This window comes from Gracilinanus agilis, chromosome 4 (assembly GCF_016433145.1).
Source record: "Gracilinanus agilis isolate LMUSP501 chromosome 4, AgileGrace, whole genome shotgun sequence".
Lineage (NCBI taxonomy): Eukaryota > Metazoa > Chordata > Mammalia > Didelphimorphia > Didelphidae > Gracilinanus > Gracilinanus agilis.
The window spans coordinates 275,962,515-275,990,285 of record NC_058133.1 but is presented as its reverse complement, the minus strand read 5'-3'; the positions used below and the strand labels follow the sequence as shown (position 1 = coordinate 275,990,285).

General features: G+C 44.2%; 1 protein-coding gene across 1 annotated transcript in view; it reads right to left on the bottom strand.

Annotated features, from left to right (window-relative positions):
• Positions 1 to 27,771, bottom strand: part of TTBK1 (tau tubulin kinase 1) — a 65,530-nt gene that overhangs the window by 26,640 nt on the left and 11,119 nt on the right. The window contains exons 3-12 of the mRNA XM_044673395.1: positions 27,387 to 27,460; positions 27,003 to 27,143; positions 21,861 to 21,965; positions 21,205 to 21,270; positions 20,675 to 20,767; positions 20,305 to 20,430; positions 18,827 to 18,981; positions 13,879 to 14,110; positions 13,240 to 13,418; positions 9,313 to 9,865 (exon numbers count right to left, since the gene is read on the bottom strand). Of these exons, the coding sequence (XP_044529330.1) occupies positions 9,313 to 9,865; positions 13,240 to 13,418; positions 13,879 to 14,110; positions 18,827 to 18,981; positions 20,305 to 20,430; positions 20,675 to 20,767; positions 21,205 to 21,270; positions 21,861 to 21,965; positions 27,003 to 27,143; positions 27,387 to 27,460 (1,724 nt within the window). The remainder of the gene's footprint in view (positions 1 to 9,312; positions 9,866 to 13,239; positions 13,419 to 13,878; positions 14,111 to 18,826; positions 18,982 to 20,304; positions 20,431 to 20,674; positions 20,768 to 21,204; positions 21,271 to 21,860; positions 21,966 to 27,002; positions 27,144 to 27,386; positions 27,461 to 27,771) is intronic.

Genomic DNA, 27,771 nt, shown 5'->3' with positions numbered 1-27,771 from the left:
TTATTTTGAATTCTGGCCCATCCAGCAAAGAGTGCTAGTAAGAGTTAGACACAATTGAAAAATGACTGAACCAAAAAGGGTTTTGAACTCAATAAGTATAGTCCATGGTGCTGAATTCAGTCTGATTCATACATTCTTGAGAGCATGGGGAAATGGACAGATGTGCTTCCAGCAAAAAGGTTGGGGAGGTGAAAGTGGGACATCTTTCCACCAATTTAGCTGCTCCCACACTGCTCCCTGCTGTCCAGAGGTCCAGGTCACTAAGTAGTGTCCTGCAGCTCAAATAACTTTAGTTCTTTCTACTCTATCCTGGGAAAAGGCAGGCAGGTGATTCCTCCCACCCCCAATTCCATTGTCCTTAGAAGGGGGCCTGAGACTACCTGGTATGTGGGAATGGATAGGCCAATTTTAGCCACTTTGAACAGATGACCCTTAGTCCCCAATTCCCATCACTTAGTCACAGGATTGTTGATTTAGAGCTGGAAGGGGATCTTAGAAGTCATTGGTGAAAAGTAGTTAGCTTGCCCAGGGTCATACAGCTAGTGACTGAGGGAAGTTTCTAGGCTAGGTCTTCCTGACTCAAGTCTGGTGTTCTCTCTGCTCTACTATGATTCCTTAGGCATGGTTTAAACTGCTTTTAGCACATAGATCTGGAAATTTTCTCAATACAGTGTCAAAGCCCTCCCTGATTTCAGGTCTCCTTCTATCCCTTCTCTACTTCCCCTGGGAGCAGTCACATTATCCCTTATGCACATTGATGAAGCTCTGCCTGAATCTTGACATATGTGTTTCTTGATCCTTCAAAGGTTTCAGCACTATTCTCTCTCCTCCTCTGAGTTTAGCACAGTGCCTCATATATAGTAGGCATTTAATAAATGTTGATGCACTGATGATCAATTACTGACATCACACATGATATCATCATTCCTTAATCCATACACCTCAGCGTCTTACCCTTGGAAATTCCACCCAGTGACCAAGCACCAGAGATAAAGGCATGCTCCCACCACCTGAGAAGGGGGTGTCCTACATATAGAAAACAGACCCTTCCCTACCTACTGTGATTAGGACTACAGCTACCAGCAGATCAGACTGGAGTCCTGCCCCAGTGCCTGACTGATGACTTCTGGCCTGGCTTGTCATTCCTCACTTCTTTTTTTCAGTCTCCTCTGAAAGTTCATAATCCTGCATACTCCTGCTCCTCACATGGCCTCTTCCTAAAGGCAAAAGTTTGGCCCAGAATGCCTTCCTTTGAGCTGTGGGGCACTTCACTCAGGGATATAACACTTGGTTTTAACCTCCTCTACCTCTCCCATCATGAACTCTCCCCACTCCAACTTCCTGCCTCCATCACTTGCCACCTCTGCCCCCTTCCCCTGAAACCCTCAGAAATGGATCTCTGTTTCCAGACTGGTTGGAAGGCATGGTTTGTATGGCCAAAGCCATAGGATAAGCACCAGGCTGGGGAAGAGTCTCTAGAATTCAATCTAGAATTTCTAGTATTTCCTCTAATGAATCTGCTTAAGAAAAGCTTAAGCTGTTCCTCACTCTAGGGGTGGGGAAAGTAAATGCCAGAAAAGGGCTCTGTAAGTCAGGGATGGGCAGGACAGAATACAATCCTGTTTCTGATTCAGATATAACTCACAGAACAGATGCTGGAACATATACTGAGAACATACTTCTCTTGCTTCAGCCTATTCTCTTTGAGTTGGAGACTGTGGGGAAGGGGTAACAAAAGGAGGCAAAGGATTTAGTAGACAGGGATTTGAGGGGTCCTATTCCAGTTTCCCCTCAGTCCTTCCTTCCTTTTCTTTGGAGTTCAGCTGAGGAAGTTGGAGGAAAAGCCACTCAGCTAGGGGGAATCATTCTTTTTTTTTTTTTTTTTAAACCCTTACCTCTTCCATCTTGGAGTCAATACTGTATATTGGCTCCAAGGCAGAAGAGTGGTAAGGGTAGGCAATGGGGGTCAAGTGTCTTGCCCAGGGTCACACAGCTGGGAAGTGTCTGAGGCCAGATTTGAACCTAGGACCTCCCATCTCTAGGCCTGGCTCTCAATCCACTAAGCTACCCAGCTGCCCCCAGGGGGCATCATTCTTGAGGCTAAGTTCTTACCATAATGGGGAAGGGAAGAGTAGTCTGCCTAATAGGAGCAATTTATTCAATAACAGAACAGAAAAATATATTAAAATTTTTTTGTTTCCCCCTCAAAAGATTTTCTTTCATAATTTTTGTTTGACTCATGCTTGATATAGTATATTAGTGGGTCTTCAGTCTTTGAGCCCACAAAGACTGTGCTGACAGGGAGATGTCCAGGAATGAAGACCGCACTACATAGGGTTCACAGGTGTATAACTCAGTGTTATAAAAAAAAAATCTAGATCATAAGCCCTTTGCCATGCCTTACTCATCTTTTTATCTCCCTAGCACACACAGTAGACAATTAAATCAGCATTTATTAAGCACTTATGTCCAAACCTGTTTTAGGAATGGGAGGATAACAAAAAAGTCATCATCTAACATATCAGTTCAAGGATCTTAGATTTAGACCCAGAAAGGGCCTTAAAGGCCATCTACTCCAACCCCTTCATTTAAGACAAGGAATGCTTTGCCCAAATTCACACAAGATTCAAAATCAGGCCCTTGACCTGCAATAAAAGTTTAGTGAGGATAGATTATATATTAGGCCAGTCCATTGTAGCTCTCCCCATACTATGCTCTCAACAGAGACAGCCAAGCTTATGAGGAGCCCAAGTATGTCTTCATACTCATGGTACAAATTGGAGCAAAGTGCTCTAAAAAATTTGAGGGAAAAGATCATTTTTAGCTAGAGAGAATCAGGGGCAGCTTCATGGAAGAGATGATAACTGGCCCTTGAAGGAAGATAGGGTTTTTAATAGAGATGAAAAGAATGAATTCTAGGCATGGAGGATATGGAATGGTATACTCAGGTACCTGCATGAATGAATGGTATCAGAAAACAGGTAGTAGAGTTTAGTCTAGCTAGAACAGGTTATAAAATAAAGGGCAATTAGATAGGGTAGTAGATAGAGTGCTCTGCTTGGAATCAAAAAAGACCCGAGTTCAAATTTGACCTCAGACACTAATTGTGTGACTCTGGACAAGTCACTTCACTCTGTTTGCCTGTTTCCTCATTTGTAAAATGAGCCAGAGAAAGAAATAGCAAACCACTCCAGTATCTTTGCCAAGAAAACTCCCAAATGGGACAAAGAGTCAGACATGTCTGCAACAACTTACTTCACAACAATATGAAAGAAGACTAGAAAGACAGATTCCTCAAAGATCTAAAGTTGAAAGAGATCCAAAATACTTTCTATTAAAAAATCCCACACCTACAGTTGGCAGGGGTCTTGGAGACAATTTAAACTGACTCCATTCTCTAATAGATGAAAAGAATGAAACCAAAGATTAGGTAATTTGCTCAATATCATACAGGTAGTAAGTTAAAAATGATTGGTGAATGAATGAATGACCTACCATATCAGCCACTGAATAAAAGACAGTAGGTATTTGAGGATCCTCAAGTGCTTCTGTGGATTTCAAACTCCTGGTGCCAAAGGACACATCCTAAGGATGGGCACAATTATCTAGGGGTACCCCAAAGATCACAGACACTCTCGTGAACCCTGGGGGCTAGAGAACCCCTTCTTTCTCAGGGGTTGCCAGAATTCTTCAATGTTACAGGCTGTGGATTATCTTGAAAAGGATAAGAAGTAAAATTCAATATGACCCACCCTTCTACCCCAACCCAGTCTAAGTGGTTCCAGGAAACAGAGACATACAGTAATAGTGGCTAGAGGCAAAGAGTTTTAGGAAGGAAAATCTTATGACAGCCTCCCAACCCCCAAATCACATATTACTTTCCAAAGGCAAATCAACATTTCTTTATTATATACTCTTGGGGAATATCAATGTTTTTGCTCCCCCATTTATTCAGATAACCAAGGACCAACAGTTTTTATTACCCTTTTTAGTGATCCTTTTAATAAGGGAATTTACATATAACAGGAAGTCATTCTAATCCACAAACTTCCAAACCAAAAACCAGGTTTGGTGATAGGCAGGACTGGCTTTCTTTCTCAGCAGTTCCCATCCTTCTGACATTTGGAGGAATGATTGGAAGAGTTTTCTAGTCAAGTTTTCCATTGCTGGGCAGCATGTCTTATGTCTGCTGCCTCTACTTGTGTCCTAAATTCTCTTTTTTTTTACTTTCAGACTTGAGAGCTCCTTAAGACAGTACCTAGTGCTTAATAAATGTTTACTGAATTGAATTGACAAGGACTATGTTTACCACTTCAGCCTGGGAGTTCTCCAAAGCTAGTCTTTCCCATAACACTAAATTCCAAAGGCTCAACCATGTGTCTCCTCACATCTGGAACTCTGAGAGCAGGAATCATTCACTTTGGATCTACTCTCAAGGTCTAGAATGGGTCCTCCAACACACTCATCTGTGAATTATGTGGACTATTGTACTGACAGACTTGGTCACTGGCAGAGAAAAGGGTAAAGAAAATGGCACCATAAAGGAAGCAAGTGAGTCTGGGACAGGACTATGAGTGGACAGATACAGGTATTTCTGCATCAAGATCTTGACACAGTTCCCTTTCCCCATCTCATACCTTGTAGGCTTCATCTGGGTTGATGAAATCATAGGCTTATGGCAGTATAGAGTTAAATCTGGAAAATGGATTTTAGAGATCACTGAGCTCAACTCTCATTCTACGGTTGAGGAAAATGAGGCCAAGATGGATGAAGTGGCTTGTCCCTGCAAAGGGGTGATACAATCAGCCACTCTAAAGTCCTCCCAAGGCAGCAGATACTATGTTGTCACTTCAAGAACTCTCAAATTTAAAAGCCCAGTTCAGGACCCAGCACGATTCACACGAAGGAGAGAAAGTTTGGTACAGGGGATGGGGAAGAGGGTGGGAAGAAAGAGTCAGGTGAGTGATCTCAAAGAGGAGATGTATTTAGGGGCATCAGAGAGACAGACTTCACAGCATGGAGTACCCAGAGTCTATCCCACCACCACTAGTCCAGAGGAAAAAAATATCTACATTTGAACTGGCTTACTTACAGAGGCCACCCCAATCCCAAAAGTTCCGTTAGTTCTGTTAGTCAATTAGTCCATGATCCTATATGCAGATGAGGATAAACATAACTGCCCAACCTACCCACCGACCCAGACTGAATGATACCCTACACCACCCTTTGAGATATATAAATTGACACAGGCACATACACAAGTACCCCCAAATCTGCCACATGCATTGGCCCCACACACAGATTTCACTGACCATTTTCTGATATATCCATGTGCAGTGAGCATGGGCACCCCCAAACATACATATTCGCATGCCTATTGTACCTATATACACATACAGATCCAGATGCTCCCAAGCTCAAACATCACTTCTTCCTTGAGACCTTTCCCAAGCTCTCCTCATCCCCATCTATTTGTCTGCTGAAATAACCTTCTATTTTCTTTGTATATGATTTGTCTACACAAGAAATCTGCATGTTTGTATGTTATTTGTGAATCTATTTTTTCTGATAGAATGTAAGATGAGGGCAGGACCATTTCATTTTGCCTTTTCACCCTCATATATAAGGCAGAGAATAAGTGTTTGACAGATTGATCTATTCATGCACACTGACACATACCCACTTACTAGTTCACATAGACCATTGTCACATAATCCAAACATTGAAAAACAGACATAGGAACTACAAATGCCTGTATTGTAAAAGCCTTAGAAGATCCTCTAATAGGAGGATAGAGAGCCATGCCTGGAGTCAGGAAGATCTGGATTCAAGTTTGACCTCAGGTATTTCCTAGTGGTATGACCCTGAGCAAGTCACTTACTCCTATTTGCCTAGTCCTTGCTCTTCTGTCTTAGAACTGATAATAGTACAGAAGGAAAGGGTTTAAAAAAAACAAAAAGAACATTCTCTAGTCCAGGGGTTCTTAACTTTTTTGTATTATGGTTACCTTGGGTAGTCTGATAAAGCCTGACAGATTATAATTTGTTGCCTATGTTCATAATTGAAGGAAGTACTAAATTTCAGTGAGATGTTCATGTGATTTTCCTTATCCAAGTTTATGGAACTCCTGAAATTAATCCATACACCCCAGGTTAAAAACTCCTGATCTAGAAGGGAAAATGAGGCACTCTGATAATATGTGTCTACACGTACATAATCGTAGGCACTGTCACATTCTGTAACATATACAATGGCATTGGCATATTACTCACCAACCTGCTTGTGCACATAGACACAGAAACCCAACATGTTCATATATCCCTTTGTTCTCAGAGTTTTACACACATTTACAGAGAGGCACAAAAACAGACCACTCCATCTCCCCTTTTCCCCACTTCTGCCTGGAAAGAGACAGACAGATGGCCAAGGCCTGAGGCAAAGCCAGGATCAGGTTTGGGGGAGGGAGAAGGCCCAGTACCCTGAGTCAGAGGAGCTACAGGAAAACAGTTGGCTCTCAAACATGGACATAAAACCCCAAGGGAAGTTGGTCAGTTGGGTTGCCAGCTGGAACACAGGAGGTGGTGGGGCTGGGGAAGAGAGACCAAGAGTACATACTTTCAGAAATCCCAACAGCTCAGGCACTTTCTCAAAACAGGGCTTCAGATGTATCTAGGAAATAGTTTTGTCCTTCCTCCTGGAGACTCCAACTTCTTCCTCATTTGCCATTCTATCCTAGATACATTTTTATACACCCAGGCCCCATGTCCATTTGTTGCCCATTAGTTTTTCTTCTAGTTAACCCACCCTGCTCTCAGATACCTGGACCATGCTTCTCAGGACCACATGGCTTCTCCTTTCATTCACATAGCCTCTGAAATTCCCCCTTCTCCAACTATATGGACTGATGGAAAGAGAGGAATCGACTGCCCTCTCACTCAATATCCCCTATCTGAGTCTTCAGATAACTCCCATCCTCTTCCCCTCAAAAGCATTTACTGACCTGAAGAAAGAGTGTTAATAATGAGTGTGTCTAAGGGCAGCAAAACAGACACTTCCTAGTGGTATGACCTTGGTCAAGTAGTCACTTACCCCCCACTGCCTAGCCCTTACCCCTCTTCTGCCTTAGAACCAATACACAGCATTGATTCTAAGACAGAAGGAAAAGGTTTAAAAAAATGTGTGTCCCAATTACTTGCCCAAATCCATCACTGTCAATGCCAGTCACTGTTAAGTTGTCATTCTCAGACTTCCCTTCCCAGCATCCCTCACCTGGGTGCTGGTCTGTGATCCTCAAATTTAGAGTACTTGATCTAAGTCAGAGACAACCCTGTGAGAAAACTGAGTCCTTTCCTCCCCTCTGTTCCAGTCCAAGGTCTATACATAATTTGACTTTAGAGATGCCACAAGACCTCATCCGTATCCCAATCCCTCTCAGGCCTGCCACAGTGTCATCTTCTAAATGACCTAAAATGCTCATCATAAGAGTTAGAATAAAATAGGATTCATAGAATGTCAGAAAGCCATAAAGGACCTTAGGGATCATCTGGTCTAATGCCTTCAGTTTACAGACAGAAGAAGCCATACTGACAATATATGGCATGGATTCCCAAAGACCTGGGATCTTTCAATATACCATGCTGCCATTCTCTGATCTAGAAAGCAGAGATGGAGGACTTATCTTCAAAAGACCAAAGTCAGAACCAACACATTAGAGCCCTGTTGGTCTAGAGACAGGGGAATTCTCTTTCAGAGCACATTTGCACAGATGATCGATGAACAGACCACATGGGAAGCACAAAGAGCCTAGTCCCAAGGGGCTGAGAAGTGGGAATGTAGAGAGGAAGGAACAGGTACCAAGGAAGGAGCCGAAAATGGGTACAGAAAAGGACGCAGAAGAGAAACAGAACACAAATCCCTAGCTTTATTTTGCTTTGCCACACTCCCAAAGGGCCAGGGCCTCTGAGAGTTAATGTGCCCCATGTTTAGTCTAGTTAGTACAGGGCAAGCATTTACAAGGGCTAAGTCTATAAGAGAGTGCTATCCCAGACTCATCAAATAAGATATTTATAAAGCACTTAGTATAGTATCTAACACATAGTAGACAATAAATGCTTCATCCCTCCTTCCTTTCTTCTTCCCTCTTTCCTATTCATTTTCCTTTCTTCTTTCCCTCTTCTCCCTCCCTTACTCCTTCCCTCTTACTATCCTTTCTTCTTTTCCTTTCTTTTCCTTCCTACCATCTCTCTGTAATATGCCATAATTCTTCTGAGAGACCCCCACCCCAGGTTGGACCTTCTACTGCTCAAGAGTGGGGTAAGAGGAGACCAAGGCAATACACCATACACTAGGACTATAACCCCACAGGACCCTTCCTCCTCCAGAGTCTAGGAGCAGAGCACTGATGCATACAGCCTGGCTCCCTGCCTGGCAGCTTCTGACATTCCCCTGGCACCTCCTAAGGAGCCCATCATCTCTTGAATAGAAGATCTCTCTCTTCTGCACAGCTCCTTATACTATATTGCCTGAGGGGCACAGAAGAGGAGTTGGCCACACAGCTTGACACACTGGCACCCTACATGTCATAGAGGGAAGGAGGATCCTGGGGAGAGCAGCTTATCATGTGAGCACTGGAGAAGAAAAGAGCTCAGCTTGCTGGCTGTATGCCTGGTCACCCTGACACCTGTGCTCCCTCAGAGAGGATAATAATAAATACCATTCCCTTCTACCCAAAGCAGAAATTCCAAGCTCCTTGACCTGGCATTAGAAATCCACCATAATCTGGCCCCTACCTACCTATCTCTCTTTGCTAACCTCTGTTTCAAGTCATACTCTATCCCTTTTCCTCTCCATTGAAACCTCTATATATTCCTATTGCCAAGCTTCTGCTCACACTAGTTCCCCCTCTTTTCCTGTATGCATCTACCCATCCTTCAAAGCCCAGTTTTTCATTCCTCCTGGTGGTCCTAACCTTTCATGATTTACCTTCCCCTTCTCCTGAACCCTTACAGCATTTACTGCTTATTTCACTCACTTGGCCTGAAGTCACACAGCCAGTTAGCGGTGAAGCTGGCATTAGAACCCAGGTCTGCTGACTCCCCAGTCCCATAAGCTCTCCTCACCTCTCCTCAGGGAGACTAGGATGCCTCCCTGAGCTTTAGGCACCAAAGTGTGGAGACAAGCAAACGGGCTGAGCTTCTGAGAGGACAGCTCTGGGCACCTGGCTTCTAGACTCCCGCCCAGCAGCGGAGACACCCCCCTTCCCCCCCCCCCCGACTTCAGGGATGGGACAGGGTTGGGGAACGTTTATCTTACCTGTCTCTGTGGGCCGATGGGGTCCGACTCCCTCCTCCGAGGCCTGGGTCCAGAGTGCAGGGAGGAGTGGGAGGGGCTTCCCGGGGTGGGAGACAGGGCAGGCTCAGCCGCACCCTGCAACTGATGCTGCTGCCGGAGGTCTTCCTCAGCTACAGTCTGCATGCTGCGCCCTCGGGGCCGCACCGGGGCGCCCAGGCCGGACTCGGCCCCTGCCCCGGGCCGCCTGCGTTCATCCCCCTCGTCGGGCAGGGGCCGCAGCTCCTCCGGTTCCTCGTCCGTCGTGCCTGACGTGCTGGGTTCAGCGCCCGGGTGGAAGTCCTTGAGCTCCGTTTCTTTGTCGATGATGACCCACTCCTTGCTGTCAAAGTCCTCTTCCTCCGCCAGTGGCACAGAGCGGAAGGCGTTGCTCAGGGCCTCCTGCTCCACTGAGGCCGACACGTCCATGCGCCCGCTGGCCTGCCGGTCTGCCTGGCCCGTGTCCACCGACAGCATCTGGGCAGGCTGGGACGAGCACGCCTGGCGGGAGGGGGAACCTGGAAGGTCCATCCGAGACCTGCAAAGCCACATAGCCTTAGGGGCTCAGCCTGGCCCTGACCAGCTCTGCCTAGTTTTAGATCCACTTTTCCAGCCCAGTTCAGTTTCCCAGCAGGGCCAGCCTCTTATTTGACCAATATCAAACCCACCTGGTGTGATTTAAGGAGCCAGAGAAAGAGGCCCACCCCATGAAAAATGCTGTCACTCTCCTCCAGGTCCTCATCCTCTTTCCCCTCTTACCTGGACTCCTCCTATCTACTGGCCTTGCCTGTCTCTACTCAGTCACAAAGTTGCAGAGCTTGAACGTTCCTCAGCCAAGTGACATCCAGTTCAACTTATCCGAGAAAAAGAAACTCTACTGCAATCCACCAAACCAATGGCCATCCAGCCTTTGTCTGAAGACCAGCAGCTAGGAGAAACCCTTGTCCATCCACCCGCAGCAAGCCTACCAGTCTCTAGTTGCCCTTTCTAATCCATCCTGGGCCAAATCTTTTTTCCCCTCCTTTTCCCTCTTCTCTCCAGAACCTCAAAAGCCCCCATTAGTTCCTTTCTAGGACTCTTTAGACTGGCCTCTGAGGCTTCATCATAATCTGGCCCCCAATCTGCCTTTCCAGGAATCTCTCTCACTATTGCCCTACAGAATTCCTCATTGCAGAATAATGCATTTTAGAAAGAGTGCTGGATTTGGTGTCACAAAATATGGGTTCATGAATCAAAATGAAATGAGCAGAACATTAAAAAAATTTTAACTTAAAAATCTAAAAAATAGTTTATTCAACAAAAATTTTTTAAAAATAAAGCATTTTTTTATTAGTAGGAAAAAAAGAAAATATGGGTTCAAATCCTTTACTACCTTTGTGACCTCGGGGAAGTCCTTTGCCCAATCTGGGCCTCAGTTTCCTCTTTTGTAAAAAGAAAAGGATTGGACTAGGTTGTTTTCAGCTCTCAGTCCTAAAATTCTAATGTCTTTTACTCTCTCCCACTCTCTCTAGGCCTGGAAAATCCACCTTATCTCTACTGATCTAAATTCTTCTCATAAAACTTCCAGACCACAGAATAATGTGTGTGATTTCATCTTTAGAAGTCCTGGGGGCAATTATTGGTTGCACTATTCTTTTGCATTATTATATGCTGATGCTTTAGGAAATCTCCACTATTTTGGTTGAATTGCTCTTTAAACTTTTTGTTATTAAAGCTGTCCCCTGTTTATGACACATTTCTGCAACTGAATCACAAACTCCTTGGTATTCCTGGGCCTCCCTGCAGCAGTCTAGACTCAGAGGAACAGAAGGGACCTTAAAAATCATTTGGGCCAGCGTTCTATAGAGAAAGAAATTGGAGCCCCAATAGGTTACACCACCCAGACAGTGAGTGAAAAGAGCAGGAACTAAACCCAAATCCAGTACCATTCCCATTCCATCATACTGCTTCCTAATAGAGGGGCTCAATAAATAGCTGTTGATTTTATTTGTTTATAAGGCTTCAAATATTGTCAGTGACTTAAATTTGTGTGACAATATAATTTTACATGAACACATAAGTGATATTAAACCCTTACCTTAGCACAGGGCTTTGCATTAGCATTTAAAAATGTTTTTCATTCATTCATTCATTGCCTGAAAACAGGCTTTGACAGGAAGAAGGAAAGAAATGAGGGCATGGCACTCTACCCTGATGGAAATGAAATACAGAATGGGCGAGGGTGGGAATTTGAAGGAAAGGGATGTTGAAGATGAAAATTCAATAGGATGTCAACATTTTATGACTAGATCTATAGATAGCCTTGTTCCCCTATGCCTTTCAAAAGGAATCAAAATTATTCCACCTGGCCTTCAAGTTCCTTTCACCAAACCTCACCAGATTCTCCCCTCAAAACCAAGCTAATCTACAAGCTCTCTCCCTGCCCCTTCTTGCCTCCTTAATGGCCTCTATTTTTCAAATTTTTCCTCTAACCCTTGTTTTTTTTTTTCAATTCAATTTAAAATTTAAAATTCACCTATTCCAAGAAGCCTCCTCTGATTAGAATCATGGAGCTATGAAGGACCTTAGAGGTCTTCTAGTCTAATTCTCTCATTTTACATATGAAGAAACTGAGCTTCAGAGAGGAGAGTGATGAATCCAAATCTACTTAGCAGCAGAGCCAAGACTAGAACTCAGGTCTCCTTAAGGATGTTCCAGTTCTTTCCCCCAATAGCACACTGCCTCCAGAATTCTAATTAATATCTTCTCAAAAGCTATTTTCCTTACCCTCTATGGACTCAGTTTGTAAGGGAATTAAATGTTTTTAATTTTAATATGAAAAGAGACAAAAGGTGTTTGGTAGAGTGTTCAAGCTGTGCTATCCCTCTGACTCTTCTATCACACTGTGTGAATTTATGATATAGTAAGACACTCCTCTCTGTCCTCAACTTCCTCATCTTTGAAATGAGAGGGCTGAACCCAATGATCTTTAAGGCCCTTTGCTATCTTCAAGATTCTACAGGAGACTGTAAACTCTTCACCTGGCTGGACCAAGTTTCCTCCTTCTTTCTGGTTTCTACTGCAATATGGATTCTGCACACAAAGGTTTCTCAGTTATAGGGATTGATTAATTATTTCCTTACATCCCCTGAGAAGAAGGCAAAAGATACTCTTCTTGGGTTCTCCTTAGAAAAGGGGGATGGAACTGCAGGAGAATGATATTAGCAGGTCATGATATTCTATTCCACTTTCTACCTGAGCACTCCACAACCCCCATGCCCAAAAGAGGCTTGGATCAGCTGCCTCCCAGATGCCACCATCCCTGCCTTCAGGCAGATCGGCAAAGGCACCTTCTTTGGAAAGGTCATGCTGAATGACATGTTCACAAAAGGAAAAATATCATTAGATTTCCCTTCCATTCTTCACCCCATACCCAGTGTTTCAACCAAGACCCTCCAACAACCGCCTGGGTCTCCAATATCTATGTCTGTGGTCCTCCCTGGACTCTGGAGCTCCAGAGATACTTCTCCACTCTGGTTCCAATCATATTCTCCCCACCCAAGAAGACCTCCAACTTCCTTTTGTCTACTAGCCCAGAGACTTTACTTGGCTATTCTTCCTTTAAGAAGCCGATTAAAAGGAACAGACATTTCTTTGGGTCCAAATTATTTCTTAATACCTGGTCCCTCTCCTACTGTTTTTTCATATCTAGCCCATCCTATTCTAATATCACAGTTTAACCCCTGTGTCCAACCCCTTCTCCTCTCCTTCAGCATCCTTCAGGATTCTTGAATAGCTGCTATCATGTTGAAACCAACACCCTTTCCTCAATCTGGGCAAGAGCTAAATGGGAAAACGCTGACAGAAAATGTGGAGGGGCCTGAGTCTTTGAAGCCAGTCAACCCATATCCCTTCCCCAACCTCCAGACCCACCTCTTCTCGTGCAGCTCAGCCCGCCCATCAGCTGTGGAAAGCCTCTCAGACTCAGGGCTGTTCACCCTTCGATAGCGCAGGGAACGGACAGGGGTGGTTGGGGAGTCTGGGGGAGCACGTACTGGGGAGCTTGGGACCCCCACTCCACGGCTCTGATCCTCTTCCACCACACACTGTGTCTGCAAGGGAGAGTGAGGGGTCTGTAGGCTACAGTGGCCAGAACTTGATAAGAGGGGGTAAAGGAATGCTTTGGGTTGAGTAAAGAGGTTGGGAAGGGACTTTGTCTTCTCAAGAGTCTGCTCTTCTCAAGGAAGTGGGAATCTTCCATCAGATGGGACAGGCCTTTTCCTGTGCAAGGAAAGTGGGAGGAATGTTGGGATGGGAGGATTGAGAGGCCCTCTTTCCTGGGAAATGGGAAATAGGGGGATTGGGAGAAAGAGCAACTGGGAGCAAAGGAAGATGTGGAATGGTGGGTAAATAACAGGAGGATTATGAGTTGAAGGACAGAGATGAGAGCAAGAGCACAGAGGGATAGGGAGACTGAGTGCAGGGGAGACAGATATCAGAGAAATAGGAAGACAAAAGAACAGAGGAATAGGAAAATAGGTCTTCCCCAGGCCCACTCCCCATAGTGGTTACTTTGCTGATGTTAATCCTGAGCTTGTTGCGGTTGACATCGGTCTCCTCCCAGACCTCAGCTTCTGGGACCCCAGGATGGGAAGTGGGATGAGGAATGGAGCCCAGCCCCTCCAGGGGCCGCCCAGGTAGAAGAGGGGGTGCATTTTCCTGGTCACTCAGATGCTCGCCCTGCAAAACGTCCTCTGTATTCTCCCTTAGCAGGTCCCCAGGCACAGGGGTCACATTCACCACCCTATGGTTGAGAGGGGGAAGAGAAGAAACAGATACAAAATTGGCAGCGATCCCCCCCATCACAGACCCTTCTTCTCTGTCTCCAAAGATTCCCACATCTCTCATTTTACAGATGAGGAAACTGAGGTCAGGAATGTGGAAGCAACCTGCTCCAAATCAAAATGATTCAGTAATTCCAGGTCCCTATTGTGACTAATAGAAAGAGAACATTTGTTTGGGGAGGTGGTGAATGTGTAGTGTGAGGAGGAGGATGCTTTGGAGTTGGGTAGAGGGGAATTTGTGCAGAACAATGCAAGTGTAGAGTACTATTCACCGGTGAATTCTGTGCACAGGACTCAACTACTTCTAGATGGAACAGTAATAAGAAAAATATGTTCAATAAAGAACCAAGATGGGAGTGGAGGACTGGGTCAACAGAATGGGGTATAGGAATCCTAACTCCATATCAGGGAATGCCCTGTACCCCATTCTTGAGCTTCAGCTAGCTATGTTCCCCACTTTTCCCTAGTTACACCACCTCAAGAAAGACTTTTTCCCTCTCTTCCTCCCTCTTTCTCCTTTTTCTTCCTTCTATCCTTCCTTCTGTCCATCCTTCCTTCCTTCCTTCCTTCCTCTCTTTTTTGACTCTATTCTTATCTTACCTAGGCTAGAAGTGTATAGTCCACTCACAGGCTCAATCCCATTGCTGATAACTCTTTTTTGACCTGGGCCAGTTCACCTTGTTTTAGACAGTCCAGTGACCTTTAGCCCCTGGAGGCTCTCTATAATGATGCTGAACTTTGTGAAGACGCCCAATCAACTTTTGCCCTGCTGCAGTTCAGAGCACCCAGACTTAGGCAATCCATTAGTTTCAGCATCCCTAGCAACAGAAACCAAAGGCATAAGCCACCCTGCCAAGTAGAAGACTCTTTTTCATTGGTCTCCTAGGATCTAGAGTTAGAAAAGACCTTGGAGATTTTTTAGTCTAACTTCCTTATTTCATTTAGGTTTGCCCTGTGGTAGCCATTTATGAAAACATATGTAACAAATTTAACAATTTCATTAGCTGCCTGGTTCCATTAGATCCCCTGCCTGGTTTCTTTTAGAGTCCAGGAAAGAAAACTCTTATAACTAAAAGGAAGAAAGCATTTTCTGGTGGAGTGGAAAGGAAAGCTTGTTCATAAAGAACTATACAAGTCCCATTCACTGACAGGATCTGTGGGCAAGTGCTCATCTCCTGTTCCTGCCCCACTTGAGGGCTAATTCCAAATGAAGTGAAGAAATGGCCTTTCCTTCCTTTCTTATGGTTGAGAATGATATATGAATAAACTCACACATATAGCTCAACTGTAATATTGAGAACCTGGGAATGTTTTCTTGCAGGGTGGGAGGCAGCTAAGTGGAGCAGTGGAAAGAGCACCAGGCCTGGAGTCAGGAAGACTCATCTTCCTGAGTTCAAATCTGACCCCAAATACTTACTAGCTGTGTGACCTAATTAGCAAGACATTTCGCCCTGTTAGCTTCACCTGTCAAATGAGCTGAAGAAGGAAATGGCAAACTACTCCAGTATCTTTACGAAGAAAACCACAGATGGGATCACGTAGAGTTGGACATGACTGAAAAGACTGAACAATAGGAATATTTCATTGCTGATGGAGAGATATGCTTAAGTAGGGGGTTGAACTAGATTGTCCCTAAGATCTCTTCTAACTTCAAATTCTATGATCCATGACTTATGGTTTGCCAAAGTGCCAGCTTATGCACAGCTGGGGAGGAAATGCACCACAGTTGTTCCCCTAAGCAAGATGGCGGGCCATGTTCCGGCTAAGCCAGATGCTAGCTCAGTGGGAGGGTAACTCCATAATTTTGTCATCTATAAGGGGGGCTATGTTCTCATCTTCTCTTCTCTCTCTTCACTGCTTTCCTGAAGTGCTTTGGCATCTCCTTTTTGGCCCTCTTGTGCCTTACCTTGTATCATGCTTATTTGGATACGTATCATTCCCTGCCCCTTTCCCCCTTTTGGATTATAAATTCCTTGAGGGCAGGATCTGTCATTTTTCATCTTCATATTCCCGGTCCTTAATACTTTGCCCTACATAGAGTAGGTGTTTAATAAATATTAGTTGAAATTAATTAAAATTCTCTCATATTAGAGGCAACATGGTGAAAAGCTTAGAGAACTGGCCATTTCTTCCAGATACTAATAATGCCTTTTGAAACCTCAACCTTCCAGGATCAAATATAAAAGTCTCTCTTTGGTTTTTAAAGCCCTTCATCACCTGACCTCTTCCTAACTTCCAGTAGACCTAAATCCCTTCCACCTTGGCTGTGGCCAAGTGACACTGACTTTCTTCTTATTCCTCCATTCCCCAGCCCCCACCCCCAATTTCAGGTAAAAGCAATTTTGATCCTTTTTTAATATTTAATTTTTGCCTTCCTTGCCTCCCTTCCCTCCCCACTTCCTGAGGCACTAAGCAGGCACTAATCTAGATTCTACAAGTGCAATCATGCGAAATATCCAGGCATTTTCACTGTCCCCCATGCTTGGCATCCTGTGGTACCCTCTCCTTCCTCATCTCTACCTCCTGGCTTCCCTGGCTTCCTCCAAGACCCAGAGTTAAAGTCCCACCTTCTACAAGAAGTTTTTCCCAGACTCACTTAATCTTCGTGCTTTCCTCTGAGATTCTCTCTAATAAATCCTGTCTCTATCTTATTTGTCCATAGGTTGTGTCCCCTGTTGGACTGTGAGCTCCTGGAAGACAGAAACTGATTTGGTTTGATTTTATTCTTGCTTTTCTTTATATTCTCAGTGCTTGGCACTTAATAAAAATTGTCGATGGGGTAGCTAGGTAGCACAGTGGATAGAGTGCCAGGCCCGGAGTCAAGAGGATCTGGGTTCAAGTCTAACCTCAGATATTTCCCAACTGTGTGATCCAGGGAAAGTCACTTAACCTAGATTGCCTAATCTTTGCCACTCTTCTTCTTAGAATTGATACTAAGGCAGAAGGTAAGGGTTTAAAACAAAAACAAACAAAAAGCTTGTTGACTGACTGGTCATGATTAGGTCAGGAGAATCCAGGATCACCAAAGCATTGTGGAGACTTAGTCATGGCCCAGCAAAAGAAAGAACTTGGAGTAAACACGATGTAATTCCAGTCTCAGCTCTGACCCTAACTTGATATACCTAATCATTGGCCTTTGTAGGTTCAAAAGGAAGAGTAATGCTCTCCAGGGAGCCTGGACCAGACTAAAGGCTTTCAACATGGCCCAGCAGATAGAGTATTGGATTTGCAGGTGAGAAGGCAAAATCCAGTCTCCACCATTTACTAGTAGGGTGACTATGGACAAGGCATTTTTTTCTGAGCCTTACTTTCTTCATCTGTAAAATTGGGATAATATAAGTATCTAAATGAGATAATTTATGTAAAATACTTTACAGACTTGAAAATGCTCTATGGGGGAAGCTGGGTAGCTCAGTGGATTGAGAGCCAGGCCTAGATAAGGGAGGTCCTAGGTTCAAATCTGGCCTCAGACACTTCTTTTGCCTTGGAGCCAATATTCAGTATTGACTCCAAGATGGAAGGTAAGGGCTTAAAAAAAATAGAAAGAAAGAAAGAAAATGCTCTAGAACCATGAACTGTGACTATTTGAAAAGGAGCAGTTTTGGATTATAAAGTGCCAGAATGCATCAGACCCCCAAACCATAGGATTTTAGCTTAGGCGAACCTATTTCCTGTGTAGGGTTCTGAGTCCCTCTTGGAGAGACTGATATTAAATAGATGCTATAACTTCCTTAGGTGGGAAACATTATTGTGGGTACCTGAGTGAAGGGCTGGGGAATATTCTCCCCTGACTCTTCACCTCCATCCCATGAATTAATGAAAAATAAGAGCAATGCCTTGTTCTAGAGGTGATAGTCTCAGTGGGGTGCAGATTGAGAAAGTGAGATATATTTCTTTTTGGATGTGAACAATGCAGGAATTTCTTTTGCTTTATTATGTGTGTGTGTATGTGTATATATATATATATATATATGTATATATATATATATGTTTGCTTTTTTTCATTCTTTTTCTTTTCTTTTTTTTTTAAACCCTTTCATTCTGTCTTAGAATGGATACTATTGGTTCCAAGACAGGAAAACAGTAAGGGCTAGGCAATGGGGGTTAAGGGACTTGCCCAGGGTCACCCAGCTAGGAAGTATTTGAGGCCAAATTTGAACTCGGGACCTCCCATTTCCAGGTCTGGCTCTCTATCCACCGAGCCTCTTTTCATTCTTTTTCAATGGGGGATTGAGGAAGGGAGAAAAGGTGGATTTTTATTAACTTAAAAAAAATCTTAAGTTTAAAAACAAATGAATGAATGAATAAATAGATGAATTAATGGATAGTTGAGAAATAAAGAAATAAAAGAAATAGACAAAGATATGATAGACAGAAAGGAATAGATAGATAGATAGATAGATAGATAGATAGATATAGGCAGATAGATAAATATAGACAGATAGACAGACACACACACATACAGAGAGAGAGAGAGAGAGAGAGAGAGAGAGAGAGAGAGAGAGAGAGAGAGAGAGAGAGAGAGAGAGAGAACGCAATGCCTTGTTTTGTCTGGGATAGTAGAAACATCCTGCCCTGCCACAGAGGGCTGGATGTAATTACCTCACAAAATCAAGAGCTGCTGGTGCTTGGAAAGAGGCTATAGCCCCGGCGATGGCTAGCTTCCCGTGACTCACCCAAACATTGCTGCGGTCTGTCGAGTGTTCTGCTGTGGTGGGGTGGAGGTGCTGGTAGAAAGGAGGACATCAGTCCCTGCCTTTTCCCAGTCAAAGGCCTCATTCTCAGTGATGCCCCGTTCCTTCATGCTATTCTCAAACACTGACATGATCAACTGAGGGAGAGGGAGAGGGGTCAGAAAAGCATCAGAAAAGGAGTTCTTAAACTTTTGGTGTGTCAGGGGCCCCACTGGCAGTCTGGTGAAGCCTACAGACCCCTTCTCAGAATCGTTTTTAAATGCATAAAACATATGGCATTACAAAGGGAATTAGTTAACTGGAAATATAAAAAAAGGGTTTGGGTTTGGTTTTCCCCAAGAAATAAGTTCAGAGGCCTCAGATTTAAAAATTCTGCATTAGAGAGTAGGATCAGCAGGGAATGGATAGGAGCATTTTGATTTTAAAGAAATACTATATAATCAATATGTAAATTAACACATAAGCTTTGATAACCTGGGTGGCAAAATAGTCTGCGCTGAAGACAGGCAATCCTGATTGTAAGACTCCCTGATACCCTGTCCTATCCCTAAAGGAATCATAATCTTAGAGATGGAAGGGATCTAAGACCTGCCTCTCATTTTACAAAAAGAGAAAACTGAGGCTTAGAGGAGGGAAGTAACTTGCCCAGGATCACAAACCTACTAAGTGTCTAAGGTGCAATTTGAACTCAGGCTCATACTTTCAGCGTTCTACCTACTCTATGCAACCTCTCCATGGGCACCCAGGCAGTGAGGGCTATCCTCCCCTTTGGGATCATTCTTCTGCCTTTAAGAAAGCATCCCTGGGACAGCTATGTGGCTCAGTGGATAGAGTACCAGACCTAGGGTTGGGAGGACCTGAGTTCAAATATAACTTCAAACACTTCCTAGCTGTGGGACTCTGGGCAAATCACTTAACCCCATTTGCCTAGACCTTGACCTTTTGTCTTAGAGTTATTAAGTTATTAAGACAGAAACTAAGGGATTTTTTTAAAAGGAAACACCCCAAGGAGACAATGAGCTCCTTGGAGGCAGGGCCCATATATTTCCCAGAGTGCCCAGGACAGGATCTCCTCCATGCTCAGTGCATCCTTGTGCTCTGAGGGAGCAGAGAGAGAGTACAGCATCGAATGCCTATATCAGGCAAGCAGAGGATTCAGGATGATGCCAGGCAGATGTTTAATATGAAGTTTAGCCTCAAGTAGAGTGGTACCCAATGTTTCAGCAGTCCCTCAGGCTGCTTAGAGGAAAGATGCACAGAAGCAGCATCCTAGGATGGGAACTCCAAATAAATGGGCAGAATAATGGCCAGAGGAGGTTAGCAGGCAGAGTGGGGTCTGAGATACCCTTACACTTGATACTCCTGGCTCCCTGTCCCCCAATCCCTTCCTTCCTAACACCCGGGTCAAAACAAGCAGGGTAATTCCACTATGAAGGCAAGAGACAGAGCCTGGCACTGACCTGGTAATCGGGCTTGGTGAAATAGTCGAGGTTGGCAATGTGATCCAGGAAGAGATGGAACTCTGACGGCATATGTTTCAGCAGCATCCGGTGCTCATATTTCTCTTTGATCATCCCCACCTGTTCCTAGAGGTGTGTGGGGAGGGAAAAAGTAGAGGCTTCTCCTCAAACCTCAAGACTGCCCTTATTCTGTCCCCAGATAGCACTGGCCCCTTCTCTGATATCTTCGATGGACACCACTTCACCAGAGGTCCTTTCACATGAGCTCCTCTTGTTTCTTATTCTGTAAACATTCCCCCTTCTCCTTCATGCCTGGTCCTCTTCTCACCCAGACTCATCTCAATCAAGCCTTCTTCCCCAGGTCCCTTACCTTATCCTTGATCTTACGCCAGGGGAGCTGCCCTACTGCGAATTCCACCAGCATGTAGAAGAGAGACCACAGGTCATCATGTCGGCCCATCTCCTGAAGGGGACAGAAGGCATCCAGAGTAGCCCATAGCTCCCCCCTCCAGCCTTCCCTGCCTGAGGGACAAGAGGAACTTCTCTTCCTCCTGAGGGGCAAGAGGCTGCAATCAGGGCTGTCCAAGGCCTAAGAGCCCTGATAGGCACAGGGGAGCCTCCATGTCCCAAATGGAAACCAATTTCCTGTGTCCACAACCTTATATCGAGCTGGAGAAAGGTGAGGGCAGAATACCGGAATCTCAGGGCAAGGGAGGCCAAAAGAATCATTGTGGGGCAGGGTGGGACTAAAAGAGCTTCATTTCTAAAAGCTGCTGACCTCAATCCTTGCTCTTGTCTCCTCTCCAGGAAACCCTATGTCCTTACTCAGCAACAGCCTACATTCCTACTCCCAGCACTCTTTCATCGTTCTTCCACCACTTCCAAGAATCCTCTACTTACCCGGTTTTTATGGGCATTGACTGAAGCATATCGAACTGTCCCCCGAAACCCAGCTACATTCCGAGGCTGCAAGGAGAGAGATCTTTAGTCAGCAGATCAAAAGAGATAATATTTGTAAAATGTTTAATACAGTGTTCAAAACTTAGTTGTCACGATATAAATGCTAATTCTTATTATTGGCTAATACGCTCTATACCCTGATGGAGACACACCAAACCGTCGCCCTACCCGTCAGGTACAGAGACATTCCATAACCGTCACCCTGAGGTTCCCAACCCCTGACCTGGAGACTCCAATTCCACAATCCTATTCATCTCAAATCCAAATGCTTCCTAAACCCAAGCACTTTGGCCTTTGGGCTAAAATACACTTATGTTTGCTCTAACTCATCCCTTCTTCCCCAATCCTTTCCTTCCTATCCCTGGCAAAGGATGTGAGCAAGACAATTCCATTGTGAAGGACTGGGGTGCGTAGGAAAGTGAAGGGCAGATCTCAAAGGGGGAGGATATTGGTATTCATCCTTGTGTTGGAGTAGGTGTTCCCCAGATATATACGTCTGGGGTGGGGGATCCCATGAGCATTCTTCAGGGAGCCATTGGGGTGTGGGTGGTTTCTAATATGGAAGTCACTCCAGATTGTAGGGAGGTGGTACTCACAGGTCGGACCTCCCCCGTGGTGTTGGTATATTGTCGTGCCAGCCCAAAGTCCAGCATGTAGCACTTCCTGTAGGTGGAGGGCAAGCGGCCCATGGCAAAATTCGACTGTGGGGAGGATAAGGAGTGAACCTATGAATCCTGTGTTTCTCCAGGCCACAAAGATAGGGTGGAGTGAGGGAATGGGGGAGGAAGAAAATCCCAAGTTGCTCCTTTCTCCCCAACATCCCCCTCTCCCTGTCTTGTCATCAGGTTCCCCCCATCCCACCCCAAAGCTGCTCTGAATGACCTTCCTGCTGTGCTGGGGTTATAGTAAAGTGTCAGGGAAAACCTCTAACCCTGTGAATCACATAGAGGTCTTGGGTCTACCACTTCCCCTCACCCCCTCAACCCTGGATATAACAGAAAAGGTATTGCACTAGGAAGCAAGGAGCCTGGTCCTTATTCCTGTCCCCAAAGCTTCCCCATTAAGCATCTTTGACAAGAATCTTAAGCCTCCTTGGGCCTCAGTTGACTAATCTCTAAAATAGGAGGGTTAATAATTTCAAGGTATGGGACCAGATGATTTCTTGAGGTCCGGCTCTAAGACTGAGATCTTATGATAATATAGTGGCACTAAGAGGACAGATCTCTCCCCTACCATGCCCCCCAGTCACTCCCAGCTTAACCAAGGAATGCCACACTTTGCTAATTCCCAAATAGTATTGGAAGGAAGGGTATTCCAAGATGCAGGAGAGAGAAATAGACAGAGGTATGATCAGATGAAGAGGAAGAAGTTGTGCCCTTTTGGAGGGAAGAGGAGCAAGGAAGGGGAAGAAAGGAGGTGAAGGGCAGATTTGGCACCAGAATAAAGGGTACTGCAAAAGAAGATATGGGAAGGGGAAAAGGCCAAGCCATCTTCCAATCCTCATCCTACCCAAGAGGTACATCCAGAGAAGGTAGACTAGAAGGATGAGAAGAGATAGGTGCTACTCTGGGAGAAAGGAAGGAGAACCTTAGGAGGTTAAAAAAACAAGAGTGGGATGGGGTGGAGACAAGGCAAAAGTTGAACCCAGATCTTGGCTTTGAACTACTTTAAACTTACTTCTCTATTTATTGAGTCACATTTCCTCTTGCCTAAGGTATTTACTTAGCAGTTTGTTGGCTCAGTGGAATAGCTGAGTGAGGCAACAGATAGAGTGCCAGGTCTAAAATCAGGAAAACCTGTGTTCAAATGTGACCTCAGATACCTACTAGCTGTATGACCTTGGGCATGCCACTTCACCTTCATTTGCTTCCTCATCTGTAAAATGGGGATAATAATAGCACCTACCTTCCACAATTGTTGGGAAGATTAAATGGGATAATAATTGTTAAGCACAGTATCTGATATACAGAAAGCTCTATATACATATTATTTGTTGTCATGTAAATGTCAGCTATCACTATTATAGAATTGGGTCTAGAATCAAGGTCTTCCAACTCCCAAACTGGTGTTCTGCTCATCCTGTCATACCACACCACACCATTCCACCTTCCCTACACTGTTACCAGATGGTTTCATGTTTGTATCTGTCTCCTTCTACTAGACTGTTAGCTCCTTGAGGACAGGGACTATATCTTGCATTCCTCACAAAGCCTCACTCAGGGTTGGGCACAGAGTCATGTTCAGTAAATAATTTTCTTTCAACTCTTACCTTCTGTCTTAGAATCAATTCCAAGGCAGAATGTTCCAAAGCAGAAGAGCAGTAAAAGTTGGACAGTGGGGATTAAGTGACGTGCCCAGGGAAGTGTTTGAGGCCATATTTGAACCCAGGACCTCTCTCCTCTCTAGGCCTGGCTCTCCAACCATTAGCTGCTGCCTCAGTGAATACTTTTTAAGTTGTCAAACAATAAACATCTATTAAGGGCTTACTCAGTGCTAGGAATGTTTTTAGACCCTAATATCTTTTTATATATATATATCCTTCTATATTAATTTTATTTGTTATAGGGCTAGGCAATGGGGGTTAAGTGACTTGCCCAGGGTCACACAGCCAGGAAGTGTCTGAGGCCAGATTTGAACCTAGGACTTCCCATCTCTAGGCCTGGCTCTCAATCCACTGAGCCATCTAGCTGCCCCCTAGGAATGTTTTAATAGAACAAAAAAAGTATTACTTTTGTTTCCCAACAACAGATTGTTGGGAAAGAGAAAAGGATTGGAAGACTGAACTTGGAGGACAGAAGAGAAGGAGAGAAGGATGAGGGGCAGAGGAGGAAACCTAACCTCTGGTAAGAAGGAAGACCAAGCAGATGGGACTGAAGCCCAGGTATCATTTTCTTTCACTTGGTGGCAGTGATGGACCTGGATTTGAGCCAGCCTCTTTCCTTCCCTGGGGTCCCATTTCCTCACTTGAAACATCTGTGGAGAAGTCCACCCCATGGGAATTATGGTCTCTAGGCAAGGGAGGTTCCCTAATTTGGCAAGATAAGAAGCCTACGTAGCCACGCTTGATTTGCTTGCTTTTCTGGCGAGATCTCTAATTGCACTTGGAAGCAAATCAAAATCACAGAATGCTTGCATTAGAAGGGATCTCAGTGGCCATCTAGTCCAATCTACACCTGGATAAGATCCCTCTACAATATCCCTGACAAGAGAAAATTTAGCCTATGTTTGAATACTTCTAGAGAGAGCAAATTCATTACCTATCAAGGAAGCCCATTCCACTATTGGGCAGCTCTAGTGATTAGGAAATTGTCCCTTATCTTTAAGTCTAAATCTGCCTCTTTGCAACTTCTACTCCTGGCTTCTACCCCATGAGGCCCAGCAAAACAAAGCCAATCCCTTTTCCCTATGACAATCCTTAAAATACTTACAGACAGCTATAGTGTACCCTTCAGTCTTCTCTAGGACTATTCCCCAGTTCCTCCAACTGATTGTTACCTAACACATGGCCCTTTACCATTCTGGTTGCCCTTCATTCTTCAACTTGTCAACATCTTCCCTAAACTGTGGTACCTAGAATCTCCTAAGACTATCATCTCCAGTGTTGGATTCTTTGCCTCTTGAGATAAAGCTTAAGATTTCTCTTTCTTTTTTTAAACTTGTCTTAGTATCAATTCTAAGACAGAAGAATGACAAGGGCTAGGCAATCAGGGTTAAGTGACTTGCCCAGGGTCACACAGCTAGGAAGTACCCGAGCTCAGAGTTGACCCCCATTCCTCCCACCTTCAGACCTGGCACTTTATCCACTGTAACTACCTAGCTACTGTAGCTAAGGTTCTTTAGGCAATATTTTTCTGTATCATCTTACTCTGATGACTCATATTGACCAGAAGTCCACTAAACCTCCTCTGTTCCTCCCCATCTCAGGTATTTTTTAGAGGACCGGTGGTCTAGCCATGCCTCCTCCATCTTGTATTTGACTTCTTGAACCTAAGAATAAGACTTCATATTTGTCCCTATTAAATTTCATCTGGATTGATTCAGCCTAAGCCAAGATCTTTTGGAATTCTGACTCAGTCATAGAGTGTACAAGTTATCACTCCCTCCCAACTTCATGTCATCTGCAAATAAGAGAAACATACCATGTATACCTTTATCCAAGACACTGAAAAAAGTGTCAGACAGCTCAGAGCCTCAAGTGAGTCATTGACAACCTCCATCCAAGTGGACATCAGACCATTAATGACTACTCTTTCAGTTTGGACATCCTAACAGTCTGAATTCAGCCTGTACTATTATCTTGCCCACAACTCTTCATTTTTTATCCATAAGAATAGCATAAGAAGCTGTCTCAGGACCGATTTTTGAACTCCAGATATTGATTATTCTGAGATATATTTGTCAGCTTAAAAAAAATTCATTTCCTTGTCTCTCAAAAAGAACCCAACAATCTAATCTGTCTCTGGGTGGGCTAAGAGTTGTCCAATCAAAGAAGATTTGTTCCCCAAGATTTTTGGGATGTTGACAACTAAGGATAATAAGTGACATTTACATATCATTTTAAGATTTATAAATCACTTTCCATGCCTTTTCATATTTAATTCTCACAACAGCCTAGCCCAGAATTACTCTAGAAAATTTTGTCAGTAGTGGGTTTTTTTTAGTCATATTTGACCCTTAGTGACTCCATTTGGTTATAAAAACTTTTCCCAGTTTGTTGCTTCCCTTATAATTTTGGTTGCATTGGTTTTGTTTGTACAAACATCTTGTAATGTTCTCTATCTCTTGCTTGGTCTTAAATTCTTCCCTTTTCCATAGATCTGACAGGTATACTATTACACATTCACCTAATTTACTTATAATATCACTCTTTATGATTAAGTCATAAACCCATTTTGAACTCATCTTGGTATAAGGTATGAGATATTGATCTAAACCTAATTTTTGCCAATATGTTTTCCAATTTTTCCTTCAGTTTTTGTCAAATAGTGGGTTCTTATCCCAAAAGCTGAGATCTTTGTGGGTGACCCCTTTGGGGGTTTTCTTGGCAGATACTAGAGCAGTTCATCATTTTATAGATTAAAAAAACTGAGGCAAATGGTGTTAAGTGACTTGCCAAGGGTTATATAGCCAGGAAATGTTTAAGGCTAGATTTGAACTAAAGATGAGTTTTTCTGACTCCAGGCCTAGTGCTCTATCTCCTATATACCTAGCTGCCACTACTACAGGTATATTAAACTTATTTAACAAATGAGGAAACTGAAGCTCACAGAAAGGTAAACTAAAATACCCATATTCCTATAGCTAATAAGTGTCAGAGCTGGGATAGAACACAGGTTTCTCCTGATTCCAAGGTCAGCATACCTTCCATTATAATAAACAGATTCTCTGGTAGAGAGAGTTCTAGTATAATTATCTAGTAATAATTTAGTACAGATCAGAGGTTCCTTTTTTGTGTAATGGCTTCTTTTGAAGTCTCATGAAACTTTATGAACCCTGTCTCAGGATTATGTTTTTAAACATGTAGGGAACCAGTTATAATGAAATAGTTATCGAGTTTTTTTTTTAAAAGAAAAGAAAAGAAAAATTAAGAGACCTCACATTAGGAACTCCTGATAGAGTGAAAAGAGGAAGGAAAATTCTGATGTAGTGTCTGGATTGGTTGCTTTTCCTTTTTTTTTTTTTTAAAGGACTGGAAAAGAGGATTAGGAGGAAAGGAGAGGTGAGCAGTGAGCTCTCACAGGCTTGATGTCCCGATGAAGGAATCCAACAGAATGGATGGCCTCGATGGACTCCAAGATCTGCTTGCCCAGCCTCAATGTGGTGCTCAGTGTGAAGGTGCCCCGGGGTTGACTGCGGCGCAGGTCTGCCAGATTGCGACCCTAGAACATCACCACCAGATATGTTGGTCACACCATGGCCCTGTCACAGGAGCCATCCCCAAGGCCACGGTGATCACAGGGCCTTCCCAGAGTCCCATCATGCCACTGGCTCAGCAGCCAAGGTGGCACTGGCCTCCCCACTCTACCCAAAGCCCCAACTTTGCTCTAGTACCACCAAGAGTCCTGGCTCCTCAGGAAGAAGAGATGGAAGGACAAGGAAGGGTTGCTCTCAAAGGGTCTCACCTGGAGTTGCATTACCACATAATTGAACTTCTCATTCCTGCCACAGCCAATAAACCTGCAAACATGGTCCTTTCCTGTGGACCACAGAGAGTCATCAGCCTGTCATGCCCCCAGACCCCTCATTCCTTCTTTTTCCACCCCCAGCACCCTGACCTATGACCTTTTCCCATTTCCCCTGTTATCTCCCCTCCATCATCTACCCACATCCTTCCACTCCACATCTCTCCACCAGCACCCTAAGATCTGCTCCCATCACCGCCTTCTTTAGTTGTATCTCCTCCCTCTGCCTATCAAAGCCTAATGGTGTGGGGAGCCATCTTTGCCTTCTGGTACTCAGGGCTGCTCACTGTGTCATTTCCTCTAGGGCAGAGAGTACCCAGAATGA